General features: G+C 50.3%; 1 protein-coding gene across 1 annotated transcript; it reads right to left on the minus strand.

Annotated features, from left to right (window-relative positions):
• Window positions 1–1,077: 1,077 nt before the first annotated feature.
• On the minus strand, window positions 1,078–21,358 carry EFNA1 (ephrin A1). Its single transcript, XM_038768674.1, has 5 exons — window positions 21,218–21,358; window positions 5,464–5,762; window positions 5,305–5,373; window positions 2,153–2,206; window positions 1,078–1,941 (listed from the first exon to the last, which is right to left on the minus strand). Exons 1-5 carry the CDS (start codon window positions 21,313–21,315, stop codon window positions 1,829–1,831), a joined length of 633 nt encoding a protein of 210 aa, XP_038624602.1. The 5' UTR covers window positions 21,316–21,358; the 3' UTR covers window positions 1,078–1,828.
• Window positions 21,359–24,366: the final 3,008 nt, after the last annotated feature.

A 24,366-nucleotide genomic window follows, 5' to 3' on the forward strand; every position in this document is an offset into this window, starting at 1 on the left:
CACAGTAAGCGCTCACTAAATACGATCGAATGAATGAGTCTTTAAATAATTCCTTAGAAATTATTTATTCGTGTCTGTCTCCCCCTCTACCAATCGTATTTATTGAGCGCTTACTGTGTGCAGAGCACTGTACTAAGCGCTTGGGAAGTGCAAGTCGGCAACACATAGAGACAGCCCCTACCCAACAGCGGGCTCACAGTCTAGAAGGGATAAATGACATTTGTTAAGCGCTTACTATGTGCAAAGCACTGTTCTAAGCGCTGGGGGGATACAAGGTGATCAGGTTGTCCCGTGTGGGGCTCACAGCCATCGTCCCCATTTTACAGATGAGGGAACTGAGGCTCCGAGAAGTTAAGTGACTTGCCCCAGGTCACACTGCAGACCTATGGTGGAGCCGGGATTCGAACCCATGACCTCTGACTCCAAAGCCCGGGCTCCTTCCACTGAGCCACGCTGCTTCTCTAGACCGTAAGCTCGCTTTGGGCAGGGAACGTCTCTGCCGTTTCTGTTGTCCCCTCCCAAGCGCTCAGTAATGATGACGATGGTATTAAGCGCTTACTCTGTGCAAAGCACTGTTCTAAGCGCTGGGGAGGTTACAAGGTGATCAGGTGGTCCCCCGGGGGGCTCACAGTCTTCCATCCCCATTTTCCAGATGAGGGAACTGAAACACAGAGAAGTGAAGTGACTTGCCCAAAGTCACACAGCTGACAGTTAGCGGAGTGGGGATTTGAACCCATGACCTCTGACTCCAAAGCCCGGGCTCTTTCCACTGAGCCACGCTGCTTCTCAGGACCGTGCTCTGCACTGATCACCTCCTCACCCACCCCGCGCACCCCCTCGCACCCGCTGCCGTGAGCCCACTGTTGGGTAGGGACCGTCTCTCGATGTTGCCAACTTGTACTTTTACACTGTGAGCCCACTGTTGGGTAGGGACTGTCTCTATATGTTGCCAATTTGTCCTTCCCAAGCGCTTAGTCCAGTGCTCCGCACACAGTAAGCGCTCAATCAATATGATTGATTGATTGTACTTCCCAAGCGCTTAGTCCGGTGCTGTGCACACAGTAAGCGCTCAATAAATACGACTGATTGCTGGGGAAGGAGGCCGCGGGGAGGGACCCGACGCCCCGAAACAACAAGACCACCGCCCCCGACGAAAAACTCGTGGCCATTTTATTTCCACCGCCAATAACCGTATAAAAATTCCAGTCGTCGAACTTTTTACAAGTGATCGGGGACGGGTCGGGGGGGCGAAGATTATGTACACAGACTATATACACTGGGCGATGCCCAACGGGCTGCAGGACTGGCACTTCTAGGCCGAGAGCCCGCCGTCGAGGTCGCCCGCTGGGCCTTCCCGGGCGCTCAGCACATAGGGATCGCTCGATCGAAGGGATGACTGATGGTCTCCCCGCCACCCCGTCCCTTCCCCGCCGCCTGCCCGGGGTGGAGGCGAGGCGGGCACCGTTGGCATCGAAGAAGAGCCCGGCCTGGGCTCTCTTTCTCCCGCCTTTCGGCTTCCAGCGGCGCTCCCAGGCCCGGGGCCGGCCGCCCTGCCCCTCTCCGTCCGGGGCCGTGCCCGGCCATGCGATGCCCGCCGGCGTCCTTCGTCTTTGGCAAAAAGCAAGAGGGTCCCCGCCTTGCCACCCCCCTCATGGCGTCGTTCTTTGGCGAAATGCCACAGGGTCGGGGCCTGGGGTCTGCGGGAGAGGGGCGGCCCGCCCGCGGGTGGCGGGGGGCACGGGGCAGCGGAGGGGCCGGCGTCGCCCGTCGGCCGGCGTCGGACTTCGCACGAGGTGAGGTGGGACTTGGCACGAGGTGATGCCCGCCCTCAGGGGGTCCGCAGCAGGATCAGGGGCAGGAGCAGCATGGACCAGGCCAGGGGGCAGGGGCGCGGCGCGGCGCTGTGTCCGACGCTGTGCAGGACTTGGGCATCCGGATCGTCTGCAAGACGGGGCGGGCGTTGAGAAGGGGAACCATCCACCTCCCTCTCCATCCATCCCCCGACCGCCCACCCAGGCCGGCGGCTTGGCGCGGGCGGGCAACGGGCCCGTTTGCTGTTCCGCCGGGGCGGGAAGCGCTCGGCGAGGTACGGCGCCGCGCCCGCGGGACACGCTCACTAGGTGCGACGGAATGAACGCGCTAGGCCCCTCACCGGCTGGGAGTCCCGGGTCCTTCTTCGTCTCGGCGTCGGGCGGCGGGTGGTGGGCTGCAAGGGGGACGGGAGGCGTCAGGCCCGGCAGGAGGGCGGAAGGGCGGGGGGCATCCACGGGGCCGGGGGGCGGCCAGAAGAGTCGGACATCGACCCCCGGCCCACGTCCTCCCCCGGGCCCGGAATGCCCCCAATCCCTCTGCCCATCCGCCCAGCTCGCTCTCTTCCTCATCGATCGTATTTATTGAGCGCTTACTATGTGCAGAGCACCGTCTTCCTCCCTTCAAGGCCCTACTGAGAGCTCACCTCCTCCAGGAGGCCTTCCCACACTCAGCCCCTTCCTTCCTCTCCCCCTCGTCCCCCCATCTTACCTCCTTCTCTTCCCCACAGCACGTGTATAGATGTATATATGTTTGTACAGATTTATTACTCTTTTTATTTATTTATTTTACTCGTCCATATCTATTCTATTTATTTTATTTTGTTAGTACGTTTGGTTTTGTTCTCTGTCTCCCCCTCTTAGACTGTGAGCCCACTGTTGGGTAGGGACTGTCTCTAGATGTTGCCAATTTGTACTTCCCAAGCGCTCAGTACAGTGCTCTGCACATAGTAAGCGCTCAATAAATACGATTGATGATGATGATGAGGAGGAGGATTCATTCCCTCCTTCATCCAATCCTATTTATTGAGCGGACTGAGCCCCTTCCTTCCCCTCCCCCTCGTCCCCCTCTCCATCCCCCCCATCTTACCTCCTTCCCTTCCCCACAGCACCTGTATATATGGATATATGTTTGTACGTATGTATTACTCTTTTTATTTATTTATTTTACTCGTCCATATCTATTCTATTTATTCTCTTTTGTTAGTACGTTTGGTTTTGTTCTCCGTCTCCCCCTTTTAGACTGTGAGCCCACTGTTGGGTAGGGACTGTCTCTAGATGTTGCCAATTTGTACTTCCCAAGCAGTTAGTACAGTGCTCTGCACATAGCGCTCAATAAATATGATTGATGATGATGATGTTTGTACATATTTATTACTCTTTTTATTTATTTATTTTACTCGTCCATATCTATTCATTTTCTTTTGTTAGTGTGTTTGGTTTTGTTCTCTGTCTCCCCCTTTTAGACTGTGAGCCCACTGTTGGGTAGGGACTGTCTCTAGATGTTACCAATTTGGACTTCCCAAGCGCTTAGTCCAGTGCTCTGCACATAGTAAGCGCTCAATAAATACGATTGATGATGATGATGTTTGTACATATTTATTACTCTTTTTATTTATTTATTTTACTCGTCCATATCTATTCTATTTATTTTATTTTGTTAGTGTGTTTGGTTTTGTTCTCCGTCTCCCCCTTTTAGACTGTGAGCCCGCTGTTGGGTACAGACTGTCTCTATATGTTGCCAATTTGTACTTCCCAAGCAGTTAGTACAGTGCTCTGCACATAGCGCTCAATAAATACGATTGATGATGATGATGTTTGTACATATTTTTTACTCTTTTTATTTATTTATTTTACTCGTCCATATCTATTTATTTTATTTTGTTGGTATGTTTGGTTTTGTTCTCTGTCTCCCCCTTTTAGACTGTGAGCCCACTGTTGGGTAGGGACTGTCTCTAGATGCTGCCAATTTGTACTTCCCAAGCGCTTAGTCCAGTGCTCTGCACATAGTAAGCGCTCAATAAATACGATTGATGATGATGATGATGATCATCGTCATTATTATTACAGCGCTCAGCACACAGTACACATTTGCTGTTCTAACGTCCTCTCCCGCGTGCTTAGCACAGCGCTCTGCACACAGTAAGCGCTCAATAAATACGATTGACACCTGACCGCATGCTTGGTTTTGTCATCCGTCTCCCCCTTCTAGACTGTGAGCCCGCTGTTGGGTGGGGACCGTCTCTATACGTTGCCTACTTGTCCTTCCCAAGCGCTCAGTACAGTGCTCCGCACACAGTAAGCACTCAATACGATTGATAACTGACCGCATGTTTTGTTTCGTCGTCCGTCTCCCCCTTCTAGACTGTGAGCCCTTTGTTGGGTAGGGACGGTCCCTATATCAATCAATCAATCGTATTTATTGAGCGCTTACTGTGTGCAGAGCACTGTACTAAGCGCTTGGGAAGTACAAGTCGGCAACACATAGAGACGGTCCCTACCCAACAGCGGGCTCACGGTCTAGAAGGGGGAGACAGAGAACAAAACCAAACATACTAACAAAATAGAATAGATATGTACAAGTAAAATAAACAAATAGAGTAATAAATCTGTACAAACATATATCCATATATACAGGTGCTGTGGGGAAGGGAAGGAGGTAAGATGGGGGGGATGGAGAGGGGGACGAGGGGGAGAGGAAGGAAGGGGCTCCCAAGCGCTCAGTACAGTGCTCTGCACACAGTAAGCACTCAATACGATTGACACCTGACCGCATGTTTGGTTTCATCGTCCGTCTCCCCCTTCTAGACTGTGAGCCCGCTGTGGGGTAGGGACCGCCTCTATACATTGCCGACTGGTCCTTCCCAAGTGCTCAGTCCAGTGCTCCGCACACAGTAATCAATCGATTGTATTTATTGAGCGCTTACTGTGTGCGGAGCACTGTACTAAGCGCTCGGGAAGTACAAGTTGGCAACATAGATAGTCCCTACCCAACAGTGGGCTCATCATCATCATCATCATCATCAATCGTATTTATTGGGCGCTTACTGTGTGCAGAGCACTGGACTAAGCGCTTGGGAAGTACAAGTTGGCAACATAGAGAGACAGTCCCTACCCAACAGTGGGCTCATCATCATCATCATCAATCGTATTTACTGAGCGCTTACTGTGTGCACAGCACTGGACTAAGCGCTTGGGAAGTACAAGTCGGCAACATAGAGAGACAGTCCCTACCCAACAGTGGGCTCATCATCATCATCATCATCATCATCAATCGTATTTACTGAGCGCTTACTGTGTGCACAGCACTGGACTAAGCGCTCGGGAAGTCCAAGTCGGCAACGTAGAGAGCCAGCCCCTACCCAACAGCGGGCTCACAGTCTAAAACGCCCCTCGCCGTTGCCGCCTGGTCCTTCCCGAGCGCTCAGTACAGCGCTCCGTGCCCAGCAAGCGCTCAACGAACGGACGACGGAGGGAACGGATCCCCCACACTTACAGGGCCGGTCGCCGACCGTCACTCTGAGCTTGAGGCAGGGAGCTTCGGGGGTCTCGTGAAGGGGCTCGGCTGGAAGCAGACAGAGAGGCGGAGGCGGGTGAGGGCCTCCTCGGGCACCTTAAGAGACGCCCCTCCCCCGGGGTGGCGGGGGGCACTCACAGATGTAGTAGTAGCTGTGCCCCTCCTTGAACTCCTTGCCCAGGGTGAAGGGGGTGTAGCGCTGGAACTTCTCGGAGAGCTTCTCGGGCCCGTGGCGGGCGGTGGGCTGGCCGCACTGCCAGCGGACCTGATCCCGGGAGCTGGGGCGGCACCGGACGTAGTCTTCCCGCTCCACCAGGAATAAGGTGTAGCGCTCCAGGGGTTGCCCGCTCGCCGCGGCCTCGCCCTCATAGTGGGGGCACACGATGTCCAGGTAGTCGTTCAGCTTCACGGTGACCGTGTAATCGGCGCCCCGGAACCTGCGGGGGCCGGGGGAGGCCGGGTCAGGGTGGTGTGTGTGTGTCTTCATCATCGTCATCGATCGTATTTATTGAGCGCTTACTGCGTGCAGAGCACTGGACTAAGCGCTTGGGAAGTCCAAGTTGGCAACCTAGAGGGACGGTCCCTACCCAACAGCGGGTTCACAGTCTAAAAGGGGGAGACAGAGACCAAAACCACACATACTAACGAAATAAAATAAATAGAATAGATATGGACAAGTAAAATACAGTAGCAAATATGTACAAACATATGTACATATGTCTGATTTATTTCTAATACAGCATCAATCAATCAATCGAGCAACTTTGGGGGGGTCTTAAGCCTCAATCAATCAATCAATCGTATTTATTGAGCGCTCACTGCTGGACCTATCCCCCCTGTTCCCTCTAGTTCTATTGGCCTTCTCAACATTTGGCCGGGGGTGTGTGTGTGTGTGTGTCATTTATTTCTAATAAAGCACCAATCAATCAATCAATCGAGCAACGTTTGGGGGGGTCTTAAGCCTCAATCAATCAATCAATCAATCGTATTTATTGAGCGCTCACTGCTGGACCTATCCCCACTGTTCTGTATGGACCTATCCCCCCGGTTCCCTCTAGTTCTATTGGCCTTCTCAACGTTTGGCCGGGGGTTGGGGGTGGTCTTATTTATTTCTAATAAAGCATCAATCAATCAATCAATCGAGAAACGTTTGGGGGGGGGTGTCTTAAGCCTCAATCAATCAATCGTATTTATTGAGCACTCACTGCTGGACCTATCCCCCCTGTTCCCTCTAGTTCTATTGGCCTTCTCAATGTTTGGCCGGGGGGGGGGGGGGGGGGGGGGTGTCTTATTTCTAATAAAGCATCAATCAATCAATCAATCAATCGAGCAACGTTTGGGGGGGGTCTTAAGCCTCAGTCAATCAATCAATCGTATTTATTGAGCGCTCACTGCTGGACCTATCCCCACTGTTCTGTATGGACCTATCCCCCCTGTTCCCTCTAGTTCTACTGGCCTTCTCAACGTTTGGCCGGGGGGGGGGGGGTGTCTTATTTATTTCTAATAAAGCATCAATCAATCAATCAATCGAGCAACGTTGGGGGGGGTCTTAAGCCTCAATCAATCAATCGTATTTATTGAGCGCTCACTACTGGACCTATCCCCCCTGTTCCCTCTAGTTCTATTGGCCTTCTCAATGTTTGGCCGGGGGGGTGGTCTTATTTCTAATAAAGCATCAATCAATCAATCAATCAATCGAGCAACGTTTGGGGGGGGGGGTCTTAAGCCTCATTCAATCAATCAATCGTATTTATTGAGCGCTCACTGCTGGACCTATCCCCACTGTTCTGTATGGACCTATCCCCCCTGTTCCCTCTAGTTCTATTGGCCTTCTCAACGTTTGGCCGGGGGCTGGGGGGCGGGGGGGGACGGGGGGGACGGTGGTCTTATTTATTTCTAATAAAGCTTCAATCAATCAATCAATCAAGCAACTTTGGGGGGGGGTCTTAAGCCTCAATCAATCAATCAATCGTATTTATTGAGTGCTCACTGCTGGACCTATCCCCCCTGTTCCCTCTAGTTCTATTGGCCTTCTCAATGTTTGGCCGGGGGGAGGGGGGTCTTATTTATTTCTAATAAAGCATCAATCAATCAATCAATCAATCGAGCAACGTTTGGGGGGGTCTTAAGCCTCAATCAATCAATCAATCATATTTATTGAGCGCTCACTGCTGGACCTATCCCCCCTGTTCCCTCTAGTTCTATTGGCCTTCTCAACGTTTGGCTGCTGGGGTGGGGGGGGGGGGTATTTATTTCTAATAAAGCATCAATCAATCGAGCAATGTTTGGGGGGGTCTTAAGCCTCAATCAATCAATCAATCGTATTTATTGAGCGCTCACTGCTGGACCTATCCCCACTGTTCTGTATGGATCTATCCCCCCTGTTCCCTCTAGTTCTATTGGCCTCCTCAACGTTTGACGGGGGGGGGGGGGGGTGTCTTATTTATTTCTAATAAAGCATCAATCAATCAATCAATCGAGCAACGTTTGGGGGGGTCTTAAGCCTCAATCAATCAATTAATCGTATTTACTGAGCGCTCACTGCTGGAACTTAGCTCGGCGCTCGGCACACGGTGAGCGCTCCGCCAATTGTGAGCTGTGTGACTTTGGGCAAGTCACTTCACTTCTCTGGGCCTCAGTTCCCTCATCTGTAAAATGGGGATGAAGACTGTGAGCCCCCCCCCGTGGAACAGCTTGATCACTTGTAACCTCCCCAGCGCTTAGAACAGTGCTTTGCACATGGTAAGCGCTTAATAAATGCCATTTAAAAAAAATCAATATGACTGAACGAACGAATGAATGATAAATGATAATAATAATGGCATAAATAGGACAGCGTGGTTCAGTGGAAAGAGCACAGGCTTGGGAGCCAGAGGTCATGGGTTCGAATTCCGGCTCCGCCACTTGTGTGCTGTGTGACTTTGGGCAAGTCACTTAACTGCTCTGTGCCTCAGTTACCTCATCTGTAAAATGGGGATTAAGACTGTGAGCCCCTTGTGGGACAACCTAATCACCTTGTATCCTCCCCCAGCGCTTAGAACAGTGCTTCGCACATAGTAAGTGCTTAACAAATACCACCATTATTATTATAAATGCTATTAAAAAAAACAAATATGACTGAACGAACGAATGAATGGTAAATGATAATAATAATGGCATTTGTGAAGCGCTTATTACGCGCCAGACACGGAGAGAAGCAGCGCGGCTCGGTGGAAGGAGCCCGGGCTTCGGGGTCATTCATTCATTCATTCATTCAATCGTATTTATTGAGCGCTTACTGTGTGCACAGCACTGTACTAAGCGCTTGGGAAGTACAAGTCGGCAACATAGAGAGACGGTCCCTACCCAACAGCGGGCTCACAGCCTAGAAGGGGGAGACAGACAACAAAACAAAACATATTGACAAAATAAAATAAATAGGATATATATAAGTAAAATAAATAGAAGAGAAGCTGCATGGCTCAATGGAAAAGAGCACGGGCATTGGAGTCAGAGGTCAGGGGTTCAAATCCCGGCTCTGCCCATTGTCAGCTTTGCGCAAGTCACTTCACTTCTCTGGGCCTCAGTGACCCCGTCTGTAAAATGGGGATTAAGACTGTCAGCCCCCCCCCCCCCGCCCCGTGGGACAACCTGATCACCTTGTATCCTCCCCAATCAGTCAATCAATCGTATTTATTGAGTGCTTACTGTGTGCAGAGCACTGTACTAAGCGCTTAAACAGCGCTTAGAACAGTGCTTTGCACATAGTAAGCGCTTAACAAATGCCCTCCTCATTATGATTATTTTATTTTGTTAGTATGTTTGGTTTTGTTCTCCGTCTCCCCCTTTTAGACTGTGAGCCCACTGCTGGGCAGGGACTGTCTCTAGATGTTACCAACTTGTACTTCCCAAGCACTTAGTACAGTGCTCTGCACACAGTAAGCGCTCAATAAATACAATTGATGATGATGATGATGATTAGTATTCAGTACGATCGACGGACTGACTGGACATTTCATAATGATGGTATTTGCTAAGCACCGTTCTAAGCATCGGACAGGTTGGACACGGTCCCTGGTCCCACTTGGGGCTCACAGTCTTCAACCCCATTTTACGGATGGGGGAACTGAGGCCCAGAGAAGCCCAGTGACTTGCCCAAGGTCACGCAGCAGACAAGCGGCGGAGCCCGAAAACCCATGGCACTTTTGTGCAGATCTGCAACTTATCGGTTTCTATTAACTTCTGCCTCCCCCTGTAAGTTCACTGTGGACAGGAAATGTGTCCGTTTATTGTTCTCCTCCTCTCCCAAGCGCTTAGTCCATCATCATCATCATCAATCGTATTTATTGAGCGCTTACTATGTGCAGAGCACTGTACTAAGCGCTTGGGAAGTACAAATTGGCAACATACAGAGACAGTCCCTACCCAACAGTGGGCTCACAGTCTAAAAGGGGGAGACAGAGAACAAAACCAAACATACTAACAAAATAAAATAAATAGAATAGATATGTAGTCCAGTGCTCTGCACACAGTAAGCGCTCAATAAATAGGATCGACTGGCTGATCGACTGGACATTTGATATTCACCCCACCCCCTGAGCCCCCACAACACTTTTGTGCATCTCTTTCTAGACCGTGAGCCCCAGTGTTGGGTAGGGACCGTCTCTCTATGTTGCCAACTCAGACTTCCCAAGCGCTTAGTACAGTGCTCTGCACACAGTAAGCGCTCAATAAATACGATTGATGATGAGGAGGAGGAGGTGGCGGAGCCGGGATTCGAACCCATGACCTCTGACTCCAAAGCCCGGGCTCTTTCCACTGAGCCAAGCCGCTTCTCTGAGCGCTTGGGAGAGGACAATCTTAATTCTCCATTTTACAGATGAGGCGACTGAAGCACAGAGAAGCGAAGTGACTTGCTCAAGGTCCCACAGCAGGTGAGAGGAAGGAGACGGGATTAGAACTCAGGGCCTTCTGTTGGGCAGGGACTGTCTCTATGTGTTGCCAATTTGTACTTCCCAAGCGCTTAGTACAGTGCTCTGCACATAGTAAGCACTCAATAAATACGATTGATTGATTGATTGATTGATTCTGACTTCTAGGCACAGGCTCTGTCCACTAGGCCACACTGCTTCTTCCCCCCAAAATCTATTGTACACCCAGCCCCTAACAAACCCCCAAATCTTTTCTTTCCCCCAACAGATATCGTGTACTTAGCCCTCACCTTTCCCCCCCTAAATCTCTCCTTCCCCGCAAAATTTACACTCCAGCTTGCCCAACTGCATCCCCCAAATAATAATAATAATAATAATGATGGCATTTATTAAGCGCTTACTACGTGCAAAGCACTGTTCTAAGCGCTGGGGGGATACAAGGTGATGAGGTTGTCCCCCGTGGGGCTCACAGTCTTCATCCCCATTTTACAGATGAGGGAACTGAGGCACAGAGAAGTGAAGTGACTTGCCCAAAGTCACACAGCTGACAAGTGGCGGAGCGGGATTTGAACCCATGACCTCTGACTCCAAAGCCCGGGCTCTTTCCCACTGAGCCACGCTGCTTCCCCCCAAAAAACTTACCCTGCACCTTTATCCCCCTAAATCTCCCCTTTCCTCCAAAATCTACACTCCACCTAGACCCCAACTTTATTCCCCTAAATCTAACATTCCCCCCCAAAATCTACACCCACACCTAGACCCCGACTTCATCATAATAATAATGATGGCATTTATTAAGCGCTTACTACGTGCAAAGCACTGTTCTAAGCTCTGGGGAGGTTACAAGGTGATCGGGTTGTCCCTCGGGGGGCTCACAGTCTTCATCCCCCTTTGACAGATGAGGTAACTGAGGCACAGAGAAGTAAAGTGACTTGCCCAAAGTCACACAGCCGACAACTGGGCTTCATCTATCCGGTCCCCCAAAAGCTACACTGCTCCTAGCCCCAACTTTAATCCCCTAAATCTATCATTCCCCCCCAAAATCTACACCCACACCTAGACCCCAACTTCACAATAATAATAATGATGGCATTTATTATGCGCTTACTATGTGCAAAGCACTGCTCTAAGCGCTGGGGAGGTTACAAGGTGATCGGGTTGTCCCTCGGGGGGCTCACAGTCTTCATCCCCATTTGACAGATGAGGTAACTGAGGCACAGAGAGCCCAAAGTCACACAGCCGACAATTGGGCTTCATCTCTCCCCTTTTAGACTGTGAGCCCACTGTTGGGTAGGGACTGTCTCTATATGTTGCCAATTTGTACTTCCCAAGCGCTTAGTACAGTGCTCTGCACATAGTAAGCGCTCAATAAATACGATTGATGATGATGATGATGATCTATCCGTTCCTCGAAAAGCTACACTGCTCCTAGCCCCAACTTTAATCCCCTAAATCCATCCTTCCCCCCCAAATCGACACTCACCCCCAACTTCATCTCCCTAAATCCATCATTCCCCCCTAAATTTACACTCACCCCCAACTTCATCCCCCTAAATCCATCCTTCCCCCCAAATCCACACTCACCTCCAACTTCACCCCCCTAAATCCATCCTTCCCCCCACAAATCTACACTCCCCCCTTCATCCCCCAAATCCATCCTTCCCCCCTAAATCTACACTCAGCTCCCAACTTCATCCCCTTAAATCCATCCTTCCCCCCAAATCTATACTCAGCTCCCAACTTTATCCCCCTAAATCCATCCTTCCCCCCAATCTACACTCAGCTCCCAACTTCATCCCCCTAAATCCATCCTTCCCCCCCAAATCTACACTCAGCTCCCAACTTCATCCCCCTAAATCCATCCTTCCCCCGATCTACTCAGCTCCCAACTTCATCCCCCTAAATCCATCCTTCCCCCCCAAATCTACACTCAACCCTCAACTTCATCCCCCTAAATCCATCCTTCCCCCGAAATCTACACTCACCCCCAACTTCATCCCCCTAAATCCTTCCTTCCCCCCCAAATCTACACTCAGCCCCCAACTTCATCCCCCTAAATCTATCCTTCCCCCCAAATCTACACTCAGCTCCCAACTTCATCCCCTAAATCCATCCTTTCCCCCCAAATCTACTCAGCTCCCAACTTCATCCCCTGAAATCCATCCTTCCCCCCCAAATCTACACTCAACTCCCAACTTCATCCCCCTAAATCCATCCTTCCCCCCGAAATCTACACTCAACCCCCAACTTCATCCCCCTAAATCCATCCTTCCCCCCAAATCTACACTCACCCCCAACTTCATCCCCCTAAATCCATCCTTCCCCCCAAATCTACACTCAGCCCCCAACTTCATCCCCCGAAATCCATCCTTCCCCCCCAAATCTACACTCACCCCCAACTTCATCCCCCTAAATCTATCCTTCCCCCCAAATCTACATTGTACCTAGAGAAGCAGCGTGGCTCAGTGGAAAGAGCCTGCACTCTGGAGTCAGAGGTCATGGGTTCAAATCCCAGCTCCGGCAATTGTCAGCTGTGTGACTTTGGGGAAGTTGCTTCACTTCTCTGTGCCTCAGTTACCTCATCTGTAAAATGGGGATTAGGACTGTGAGCCCCCAAGTGGGAGCCAGAGGTCGTGGGTTCTAATCCCGACTCCGCCACTTGTCAGCTGGGTGACTTTGGGAAAGTCACTTCACTTCTCTGGGCCTCAGTTCCCTCATCTGTCCAATGGGGATGAAGGCTGTGAGCCCCACAGTCTACCCCAGCGCTTAGAACAGTGCTTGGCACATAGTAAGCGCTTAACAAATACCATCGTTATTATTATTATTACAGAGAAGCAGCGTGGCTCATTGGCAAGAGCCCGGGCTTGGGAGTCTGAAGTCATGGGTTCGAATCCCGGCTCCGCCACTTGTCAGCTGGGTGACTTTGGCCAAGTCACTTCACATCTCTGGGCCTCAGTTCCCTCATCTGTCCAATGGGGATGAAGACTGGGAGGCCCACGGGGGACAATCTGATCACCCTGCACACAGTAAGCACTTAACAAATGCCATTCCCTTCTAGACTTGTTACAGTGCTCAAGCGCTTAGTACAGTGCTCTGCACACAGTAAGCGCTCAATAAATACGATTGATTGATAGGCTGTGAGCCCGCTGTTGGGTAGGGACCGTCTCTATATGTTGCCAACTTGGACTTCCCAAGCGCTTAGTACAGTGCTCTGCACACAGTCAGTGCTCAATAAATACGATTGAATGAATGAATGAATGACAACCTGTTTACCTAGGATCTACTCCAGTGCTTAGAATAATAATAATGATGGCATTTATTAAGCGCTTACTATGTGCAAAGCACCGTTCTAAGCGCTGGGGAGGTGCTAGGCACATAGTAAGCTGTGTGACCTTAGGCAAGTCACTTAACTTGTCAGAGCCTCAGTTCCCTCATCTGTAAAATGGGGATGATGACTGTGAGCCCCATATTATCACCTTCTAGACTGTGAGTCCCCTTCTAGACTGTGAGCCCACTGTCGGGTAGGGACCATGTCTATCTAATAATAATGGCATTTATTAAGCACTTACTATGTGCAAAGCACTGTTCTAAGCGCTGGGAAATTACAGATGTATACATATAAAAAGTGCTGTGGGGTTATGATGGGGGAAGAGCCAAGGGAGCAAATCAGGGTGCTACTAAAGGGAGTAGGAGATGAGGAAAAGTGGGGCTTAGTAAGGGAAGGCCTCTTGGAGGAGATGGGCTAAGCGCTCAGCTAGCTGATGAGTGAGCGCTCAATCAATCAACCAATCAATCAATCGTATTTATTGAGTGCTTACTGTGTGCAGAGCACTGTACTAAGTGCTTGGGAAGTACAAGCTGGCAACATCTAGAGACAGTCCCTACCCAACAGTGGGCTCACAGTCTAAAAGGGGGAGACGGAGAAGAAAACCAAACATACTAACAAAATAAAATAAACAGAATAGATATGTACAACTAAAATAAATAGAGTAATAAATCTGTACAAACATATATACATATATACAGGTGCTGTGGGGAAGGGAAGGAGGTAGGACGGGGGGGATGGAGAAGGATGGCAACATATAGAGATGGTCCCTACCCAACAGTGGGCTCACAGTCTAGAAGGGGGAGACAGAGAACAAAACCAAACATATTAACAAAATAAAATAAATAGAATAGATAGGTACAAGTAAAATAAATAGAGTAATAAATCTGTACAAACATATATACAGATGTTGTGGGGAAGGGAAGGAGGTAAAACGGGGGGGATGGAGAAGGATGGCAACATATAGAGACGGTCCCTCCCCAACAGTGGGCTCACAGTCTAGAAGGGGGAGACAGAGAACAAAACCAAACATACTAACAAAATAAAATAAATAGAATAGATATGTACAAGTAAAATAAATAGATAGAGTAATAAATATGTACAAACATATATACAGGTGCTGTGGGGAGGGGAAGGAGGTAAGGAGAGGGGGACGAGAGGGAGAGAGGGGGAGAGGAAGGAGGGGGGGCTCAGTCTGGGAATGTCATCATCATTATTATTATTATTATTAACAAATGCCAACATTATTATTATTATTATTATTATTATTATTATTATTATTAGGCACCCCTCGCCCCTCCTGGGCCAGGGGGTCACCTAACCCTGCCCACCCGTGAGTCCTACAGGGGTAGAGGATGGGGGTTGGGGGGTGGGCATTCCCAGGTGTCCCGGCCTCCCCCCGGGGGTCGCCTGGAGGGGGTTTGGAAATTCCTGGGGCTTCCCAAGCCTCCGCCGGGAGAGATAAACCAAGAAGCCATTTCGGGAACAGGTAATTCCGCTCCCTGCTCCGTGACGGCCTCCTGAGTCACCGCCCCCCGGCCCGCTCCCACGGAGGGGGGGAGGGAAAAGGAGGGGGAAAAAGAGGGAGGAAAAGGGGGGAGGGGGCTTTTCCTGAAACAGAGGAAAACCGGGAGTTTGGGAACGGAAGGGGCCTCGGGAGGAGCGGGAAGGTGGCGGGAGGCTTCGTTTCCTGGCACACGGGGCCCGGGCCACGGCTTCACACCCGGACGCGGGCACACGCTCCCTGTGTGAGTGTGTGATGGGTGTATGTGGTGTGTGGTGTGTGTCTGTGGGCCCCACACCGGCCCGTCTCACTTTCTCGCCCGGAATCTCGCAGGAAAAACCCACGCGGACGCACAAACAACCCACCCACCTTTACAGGACAGGGCTAGGCAAGGACACAAACGGCCTAGAAAACACACACACACATATTTACAGGTCAGGCGCAGACAAAAACGTCCAACACACCACACACACACACACACAGATTTACAGGAAAACGGACAGGGGCAGACAAAAACTGCCAAGCAAACACACACACACACACTTACAGGACAGGGGCAGACAAAAACTTCCAAGAAAACACACCACATACACACACACACACACATTTACAGGTCAGGCGCAGACAAAAACTTCCAACGCCACAGACACACACACACACACACACACACAGATTTACAGGAAAACGGACAGGAGCAGACAAAAACTGCCAAGCAAACACACACACACACACACATTTACAGGACGGGGCAGACAAAAACTTCCAAGAAAACACACCACATACACACACACACACACACACATTTACAGGTCAGGCGCAGACAAAACCTTCCAACACCACACACACACACACAGATTTACAGGAAAACGGACAGAAGCGGACAAAAACTGCCAAGCAAACACACACACACACACATTTACAGGACAGGGGCAGACAAAAACTTCCAAGAAAACACACCACATATACACACACACACACACAACTTGCAGGACAGGTCAGGCGCTGACAAAAACTTTCAACACACACAGATTTACTGGAAAACGGACAGGAGTGGACAAAAACTGCCAAGCAAACACACACAGACACACACACACACACACATTTACAGGGCAGACAAAAACTTCCAAGAAAACACACACACACACATTTACAGGGCAGGGGCAGGCAAAAACTTCCAAGAAAACACACACACACACACACAGTTTGCAGGACAGGACAGGCGCTGACAAAACCTTCCAATACACACACACACATACACACAGATTTACAGAAAGGCTGACAGGAGTGGACAAAAACTGCCAAGCAAACACACACACACATTTACAGGGCAGGGGCAGACAAAAGCTTCCAAGAAAACACACCACATAAACACACACACACACAATTTGCAAGACAGGTCAGGCGCTGACAAAAGCTTTCAACACACATGCACACACAGATTTACTGGAAAACGGACAGGAGCGGACAAAAACTGCCAAGCAAACACACACACACACATTTACAGGGCAGAGGAAGGCAAAAACTTCCAAGAAAACACACACACACACACACACACACAGTTTGCAGGACAGGACAGGCGCTTACAAAAACTTCCAATACACACACACACATACACACAGACTTACAGAAAAACGGACAGGAGTGGACAAAAACTGCCAAGCAAACACACACACACATTTACAAGGCAGGCGCAGACAAAAACTTCCAACACCACACACATACACACACACAAACACACAGATTTACAGGAAAACGGACAGGAGCGGACAAAAACTTTCAAGCAAACACACCACACACACACACACACACACACTTACAGGACAGGCGCAGACAAAAACTTCCCAAGCAAACACAAACCAAACACCACACACACACACACACACAGACATTTACAGGACAGGCGCAGACAAAAACTTCCCAAGCAAACACAAACCAAACACCACACACACACACATTTACAGGCCAGGCGCAGGCAAAAATTTCCAAGAAAACACACACCACACAAACACACACACAGGTTTACAGGAAAATAGACAGGCGCGGAAAAAAACTTCCAAGAAAACATACCACACACACAAACACACACACACACACAAAAACACACACACATATACAGATTTACAGGAAAACGGAGAGGAGAGGCCCGAACAAAAGCTTCCAAGAAAACGCACCAAACACACACACATACACACACACTTACAGGACAGGGCAGGAGGGGGCAAAATCTTCCAAGAAAACACATACCTCACACACACACAAACACACATTTACAGGAAAACGGAGCGGCCCAGACAAAAACTTCCAAGTAAACGCCAACACCACACACAAGCACCTACACACCCCACACAGGCCAATCGCACACACACTCAAGAGACGCACACACACGTAGCTGTTCACACACACACACACACACAGAGTCAAACTCACCCCCCCAACACACACAAAACTAGAGCCAGAACACAGACACACAGGGACAGAGACACGCACAAAAGCCAACACACACAGACACAGGCAAAGGGCTGACACACACTCAAGAGACGCAAACGCACATAGCTGTTCACACACACACATACACACACACACACATAGAGTCAAACTCACCCCCCCCCAACACACACAAAACTAGAGCCAGAACACAGACACACAGGGACAGAGACACGCACAAAAGCCAACACACACAGACACAGGCCAAGGGCTGACACACACTCAAGAGACGCAAACACACATAGCTGTTCACACACACACACACACATAGAGTCAAACACCCCCCCAACACACACAAAACTAGAGCCAGAACACAGACACACAGGGACAGAGACCCGCACAAAAGTCAACACACACAGACACAGGCAAAGGCTGACACACACTCAAGAGACGCAAACACACACGCAGATTCACACACACACACAAACACAAACTCACACCCCCCCAACACACAGACACAAAACTAGAGCCAGAACACAGAAGCCCTGGGACAGAGACACGCACAGAAGCCAACACACATACACACAGGCAAAGGGCAGACACACGCTCAAGAGACGCACATACACACACACACACACACAAAACTAGCCCCAAAGCACAGAAACTCAGGGACAGAGACACACACAAAAGCCAAAACACATGCACACAGGCAAAGGGCAGACATACACTCAAGAGACGCACACACACACTCTCTCTCTCTCTCTCTCTCACACACACACACACACACACACAATCACCTATAGGCAGAACACAGAAACTCAAGGACAGAGACACTCACAAAAGCCAATATTCATTCATTCATTCCATCGTATTTATTGAGCGCTTACTGTGTGCAGAGCACTGGACTAAGCGCTTGGGAAGGGCAAGTTGGCAACATCTAGAGACGGTCCCTACCCAACAGCGGGTCACAGTCTAGAAGGCAAAGGGCACACACTCAAGAGACGCACCCACACCTACACACACACACAGAGTTAAACTCACCCCCCCACCCCGACACACATACACACACACACTCACACGCACACAACTAGAGCCAGAGCACAGAAGTTCAGGGACAGAGACCCGCACAAAAGCCAAGACACAGACTCACAGGCCAAGGGCTGACACACACTCAAGAGACGCACCCACACCTACACACTCACACACTCTTAAACTCATCCCCTCCGCCCCGACACACATACACACACACACACCAACTAGAGCCAGAACACAGAAACTTAGGGACAGAGACACCCTAAAAACCAAGACACATGCACACGGGCAAAGGGCAGACACACACTCGAGACCCACACACACTCTCTCTCACACACACTCACCTCCCGACACACACACACACACACACACACACCCCGAGAGCCATAACACAGAAGCCCAGGGACAGAGCCCCGCACCAAAGCCAAGACACTGACTCACAGGCCAAGGGCAGACACACATAGACGCACACACACCTACACACACACACACACAGAGTTAAACGATGCACACACACCTACACACACAGAGTTAAACTCACCCCCCACCCCAACACACACACACACACACACACACACACAAAAAAAAAAAAAAAAAAAACCTAGAGCCAGAACACAGCAACTCAGGGACAGAGCCCCGCACAAAAGCCAAGGCACAGACCCACGGGCCAAAGGGCGGACACACACTCAAGAGACGCACCCACACCTACACACACTCTCATACACACACAAACTCACCCCCCGACACACACACACACACACACACACAAAACTACAGCCAGAACACAGCAACTCAGGGACAGAGCCCCGCACAAAGGCCAAGGCGCAGACCCACGGGCCAAAGGGCGGACACACGCTCAAGAGACGCACCCACACCTATGCACTCTCATACACACACAAACTCACCCCCCCCACCCCGACACACACACACACGCGCGCACACACACACACACACACACACACATACACACAAAACTAGAGCCAGAACACAGAAACTCTGGGACAGAGCCCCGCACAAAAGCCAAGGCGCAGACCCACGGGCCAAAGGCCGGACACACACTCGAGACGCACCCAAACCTACACATACTCTCTCACACACACACACACACACACAGAGTTAAACTCACACCCCCACCCCGACACACACACACACACACACACACAAAACTAGAGCCAGAACACAGAAACTCGGGGACAGAGCCCCGCACAAAAGCCAAGACGCAGACCCACGGGCCAAAGGCCGGACACACACTCAAGAGACGCACCCACACCTACACACATTCTCACACACACACACACACACACACACACAGAGTTAAACTCATACCGCCCCCCCACCCCGACACAAACACCCCCCACCACCCCGACACACACACACACACAACTAGAACCAGAACACAGAAACGCAGGGACAGAGCCCCGCACAAAAGCCAAGGCGCAGATCCACGGGCCAAAGGGCGGACACACACTCAAGAGATGCACCCACAGCTACACATACTCTCACACACACACACAGTTAAATTCACACCCCCACCCCCACCCGATACATCACACACACACACACACACACACACACATAAAACTAGAGCCAGAACACGGAAACTCAGGGACAGAGCCCCGCACAAAAGCCAAGGCGCAGACCCACGGGCCAAAGGCCGGACACACACTCAAGAGACGCGCACCCACACCTACACACACTCTCTCACACACACACACACACAGAGTTAAACTCACACCACCACCCCGACACACACACACACACAAAACTAGAACCAGACCACAGAAACTCAGGGACAGAGCCCCGCACAAAAGCCAAGGCACAGACCCACGGGCCAAAGGCCGGGCACACACTCAAGAGACGCACCCACACCTACACACACACTCTCTCTCTCACACACACAGAATTAAACTCACACCCCCACCCCCACTCCGACACACACACCACACACACACACACCACACACACACACACAGACACACAACTAGAGCCAGAACACAGAAACTCAGGGACAGAGCCCCGCACAAAAGCCAAGGCGCAGACCCACGGGCCAAAGGGCGGACACACACTCAAGAGACGCACACCCACACCTACACACACTCTCACACACACACACACACACACAGAATTAAACTCACACCACCACCACCACCCCGACACACACACACACACTCACACACACACACAAAACTAGAGCCAGAACGCAGAAACTCAGGGACAGAGCCCCGCACAAAAGCCAAGGCGCAGACCCACGGGCCAAAGGCCGGACACACACTCAAGACACACACCTACACACACTCACAAACTCACACCCCCCACCCCGACACACACACACACTCACACACACACACACACACACAAAACTAGGGCCAGAACACAGAAACTCAAGGACAGAGCCCCGCACAAAAGCCAAGGCGCAGACCCACGGGCCAAAGGGCGGCCACTCACTCAAGAGACGCACCCGCACCTACACACTCACACCCCACCATACACAAACACACACACACACACCCATCCGAGCCCTCTCCCTCCCTCTCCCTCCCTCTCTGTCCCCTTTCCCAACTCCAGGAGCGGTGTCCCGAACAAAGGCGAGGCCCCCGGGCCCCGATTTGGGCCCCCTGGCCCTGAGGGTGCCCGGGGGAGGGGGAGGGGGGTCTCCCTGGGGGTCTCCCCGGGGGTCCCCCGGGGGTCGGGCCGCACCTGGGATTGCTGCTGTTCCAAAACACGGTGTGGCGCTCGGCGGCGGCGGCGGCCAGAAGGTAGCAGAGGCCGAGCAGAGGCGTCCACCACAGCTCCATCGGGGGGGCTCCTGGGGAGGGGGCCGGGGCTCTCCGGTGAGCGGGCGGCCTCTCCCCGGGGCCGCGATGGGAGGACTGACCCCGTAGTCCCCGCCTCCGGGAAGGACCCACCCCCAGCCCGGGAGGAGGAGGAGGAGGAGGAGGAGGAGGAGGATTCATTCCCTCCTTCATCCAATCCTATTTATTGAGCGGACTGAACCCCTTCCTTCCCCTCCCCCTCGTCCCCCTCTCCATCCCCCCCATCTTACCTCCTTCCCTTCCCCACAGCACCTGTATATATGTAGATATGTTTGTGCAGATTTATTACTCTATTTATTTTACTTGTACCTATCTATTCTATTTATTTTATTTTGTGAGTATGTTTGGTTTTGTTCTCTGTCTCCCCCTTTTAGACTGTGAGCCCGCTGTTGGGTAGGGACTGTCTCTAGAGGTTGCCAACTTGGACTTCCCAAGCGCTTAGTCCAGTGCTCTGCACACAGTAAGCGCTCAATAAATACGATTGATGATGATGAGGAGGAGGAGGAGGAGGAGGAGGAGGATTCATTCCCTCCTTCATCCAATCCTATTTATTGAGCGGACTGAGCCCCTTCCTTCCTCTCCCCCTCGTCCCCCTCTCCATCCCCCCCACATCTTACCTCCTTCCCTTCCCCACAGCACCTGGATAGATGGATATACGTTTGTACAGATTTATTACGCTATTTATTTATTTTTCTTGTACCTATCTATTCTATTTATTTTATTTTGTTAGTATGTTGGGTTTTGTTCTCTGTCTCCCCCTTTTAGACTGTGAGCCCACTGTTGGGTAGGGACTGTCTCTAGATGTTGCCAATTTGGACTTCCCAAGCGCTTAGTATAGTGCTCTGCACATAGTAAGCGCTCAATCAATACGACTGATGATGAGGAGGAGGAGGAGGAGGAGGAGGAGGAGGAGGATTCATTCCCTCCTTCATCCAATCCTATTTATTGAGCGGACTGAGCCCCTTCCTTCCTCTCCCCCTCGTCCCCCTCTCCATCCCCCCCATCTTACCTCCTTCCCTTCCCCACAGCACCTGGATAGATGGCTAGATGTTTGTCCAGATTTATTACTCTATTTATTTATTTTACTTGTACATATCTATTCTATTTATTTTATTTATTTTTATTCATTTAGATTAACCCCTTTTAGACTGTGGAGCCCACTGTTGGGTAGGGACTGTCTCTATATGTTGCCAACTTGGACTTCCCAAGCGCTTAGTCCAGTGCTCTGCACACAGTAAGCGCTCAATAAATATGATTGATTGATTGATTGATTGATTGATTGATTGAACGACTGTGGGGCACGCCTACTCCCGAACGCTTAGTACAGTGCTCCGCCCCCAGTTGGTGCTCAGCAAATACTACTGATCAATCATAGGCAGATCGGTCAGAGAAGGTGCACATCTTTCATTCCTTGAGCGCAGTGTGCAAGGAATTATTAATAATAATAATGGCATTTATTAAGCGCTTACTATATGCAAAGCACTGTTCTAAGCGCTGGGGAGGTTACAAAGTGCTCAGGTTGTCCCATGTGGGGCTCACAGTCTTAATCCCCATTTGACAGGAAGCTCTGCACACAGTAAGCGCTCAATAAATACGACTGAATGAATGAATGAGTGACAGATGAGGTCACCGAGGCCCAGAGAAGTGAAGCGACTTGCCCAAAGTCACCCAGCAGACAAGTGGCGGAGCCGGGATTCGAACCCGTGACCTCTGACTCCAAAGCCCGGGCTCTTTCCACTGAGCCGTGCTGCTTCTCTATCAATCGATTCATCGATCGTATTTATTAATCAATCAATCAATCATATTTATTGAGCGCTTACTGTGTGCAGAGCACTGTACTAAGCGCTTGGGAAGTACAAGCTGGCAGCATATAGAGACAGTCAATCAATCAATCAATCAATCGTATTTATTGAGCGCTTACTATGTGCAGAGCACTTTACTAAGCGCTTGGGAAGTACAAATTGGCAACATAGAGAGACAGTCCCTACCCAACAGTGGGCTCACAGTCTAAAAGGGGGAGACAGAGAACAAAACCAAACATACTAACAAAAGAAAATAAATAGAATAGATATGGACGAGTAAAATAAATAAATAAAGAGTAATAAATATGTACAAACACCATCATCATCAATCGTATTTATTGAGTGCTTACTATGTGCAGAGCACTGTACTAAGCGCTTGGGAAGTACAAGTTGGCAACATATAGAGACAGTCCCTACCCAACAGTGGGCTCAGCTGTAAAATGGGGATGAAGACTGTGAGCCCCCCCCTCCGTGGGACAACCTGATCACCTTGTTAACTTCCCCAGCGCTTAGAACAGTGCTTTGCACATAGTAAGCGCTTAATAAATGCTACTATAAAAATACATATATATTGTATATATATAATATTATATATATGATATCTAATATTCATTCATTCAATGGTATTTATTGAGCGCTTACTGCGTGCAGAGCACATATAGAGACAGTCCCTACCCAACAGTGGGCTCACAGTCTAAAAGGGGGAGACAGAGAACAAAACCAAACAGACTAACAAAATAAAATAAATAGAATAGATATGTACAAGTAAAATAAATAAATGAATAAATAGAGTAATAAATATGTACAAACATATATACATATATACAGGTGTTGTGGGGAAGGGAAGGAGGTAAGATGGGGGGGATGGAGAGGGGGACGAGGGGGAGAGGAAGGAAGGGGCTCAGTCTGGGAAGGCCTCCTGGAGGAGGTGAGCTCTATTAGACGCCTACTGTGTGCACAGAGCACCGTCCTGAGGTTTGCGGAGACTATAGTAGAGTTAGAAGACGAGATCGCAGCCTCAAGGAGCTTCTGATCTAGTAGGGGAGACCAGACACTGAAATAACACTTATAATAATAATTACGGTATTCATTAAGCACTTACTATGTGCCAGGCACCAGACTATCGCCGGAACCTGTTATTTTTAAATAACAGGGCGGGCCAGGCACACACAGAAATGCTGCAGGAGGTTGTAACAAGTGCGTAGGTGACCCAGGAATCGCACACTTAGAT

This window comes from Tachyglossus aculeatus, chromosome Y4, assembly GCF_015852505.1.
Source record: "Tachyglossus aculeatus isolate mTacAcu1 chromosome Y4, mTacAcu1.pri, whole genome shotgun sequence".
NCBI lineage: Eukaryota > Metazoa > Chordata > Mammalia > Monotremata > Tachyglossidae > Tachyglossus > Tachyglossus aculeatus.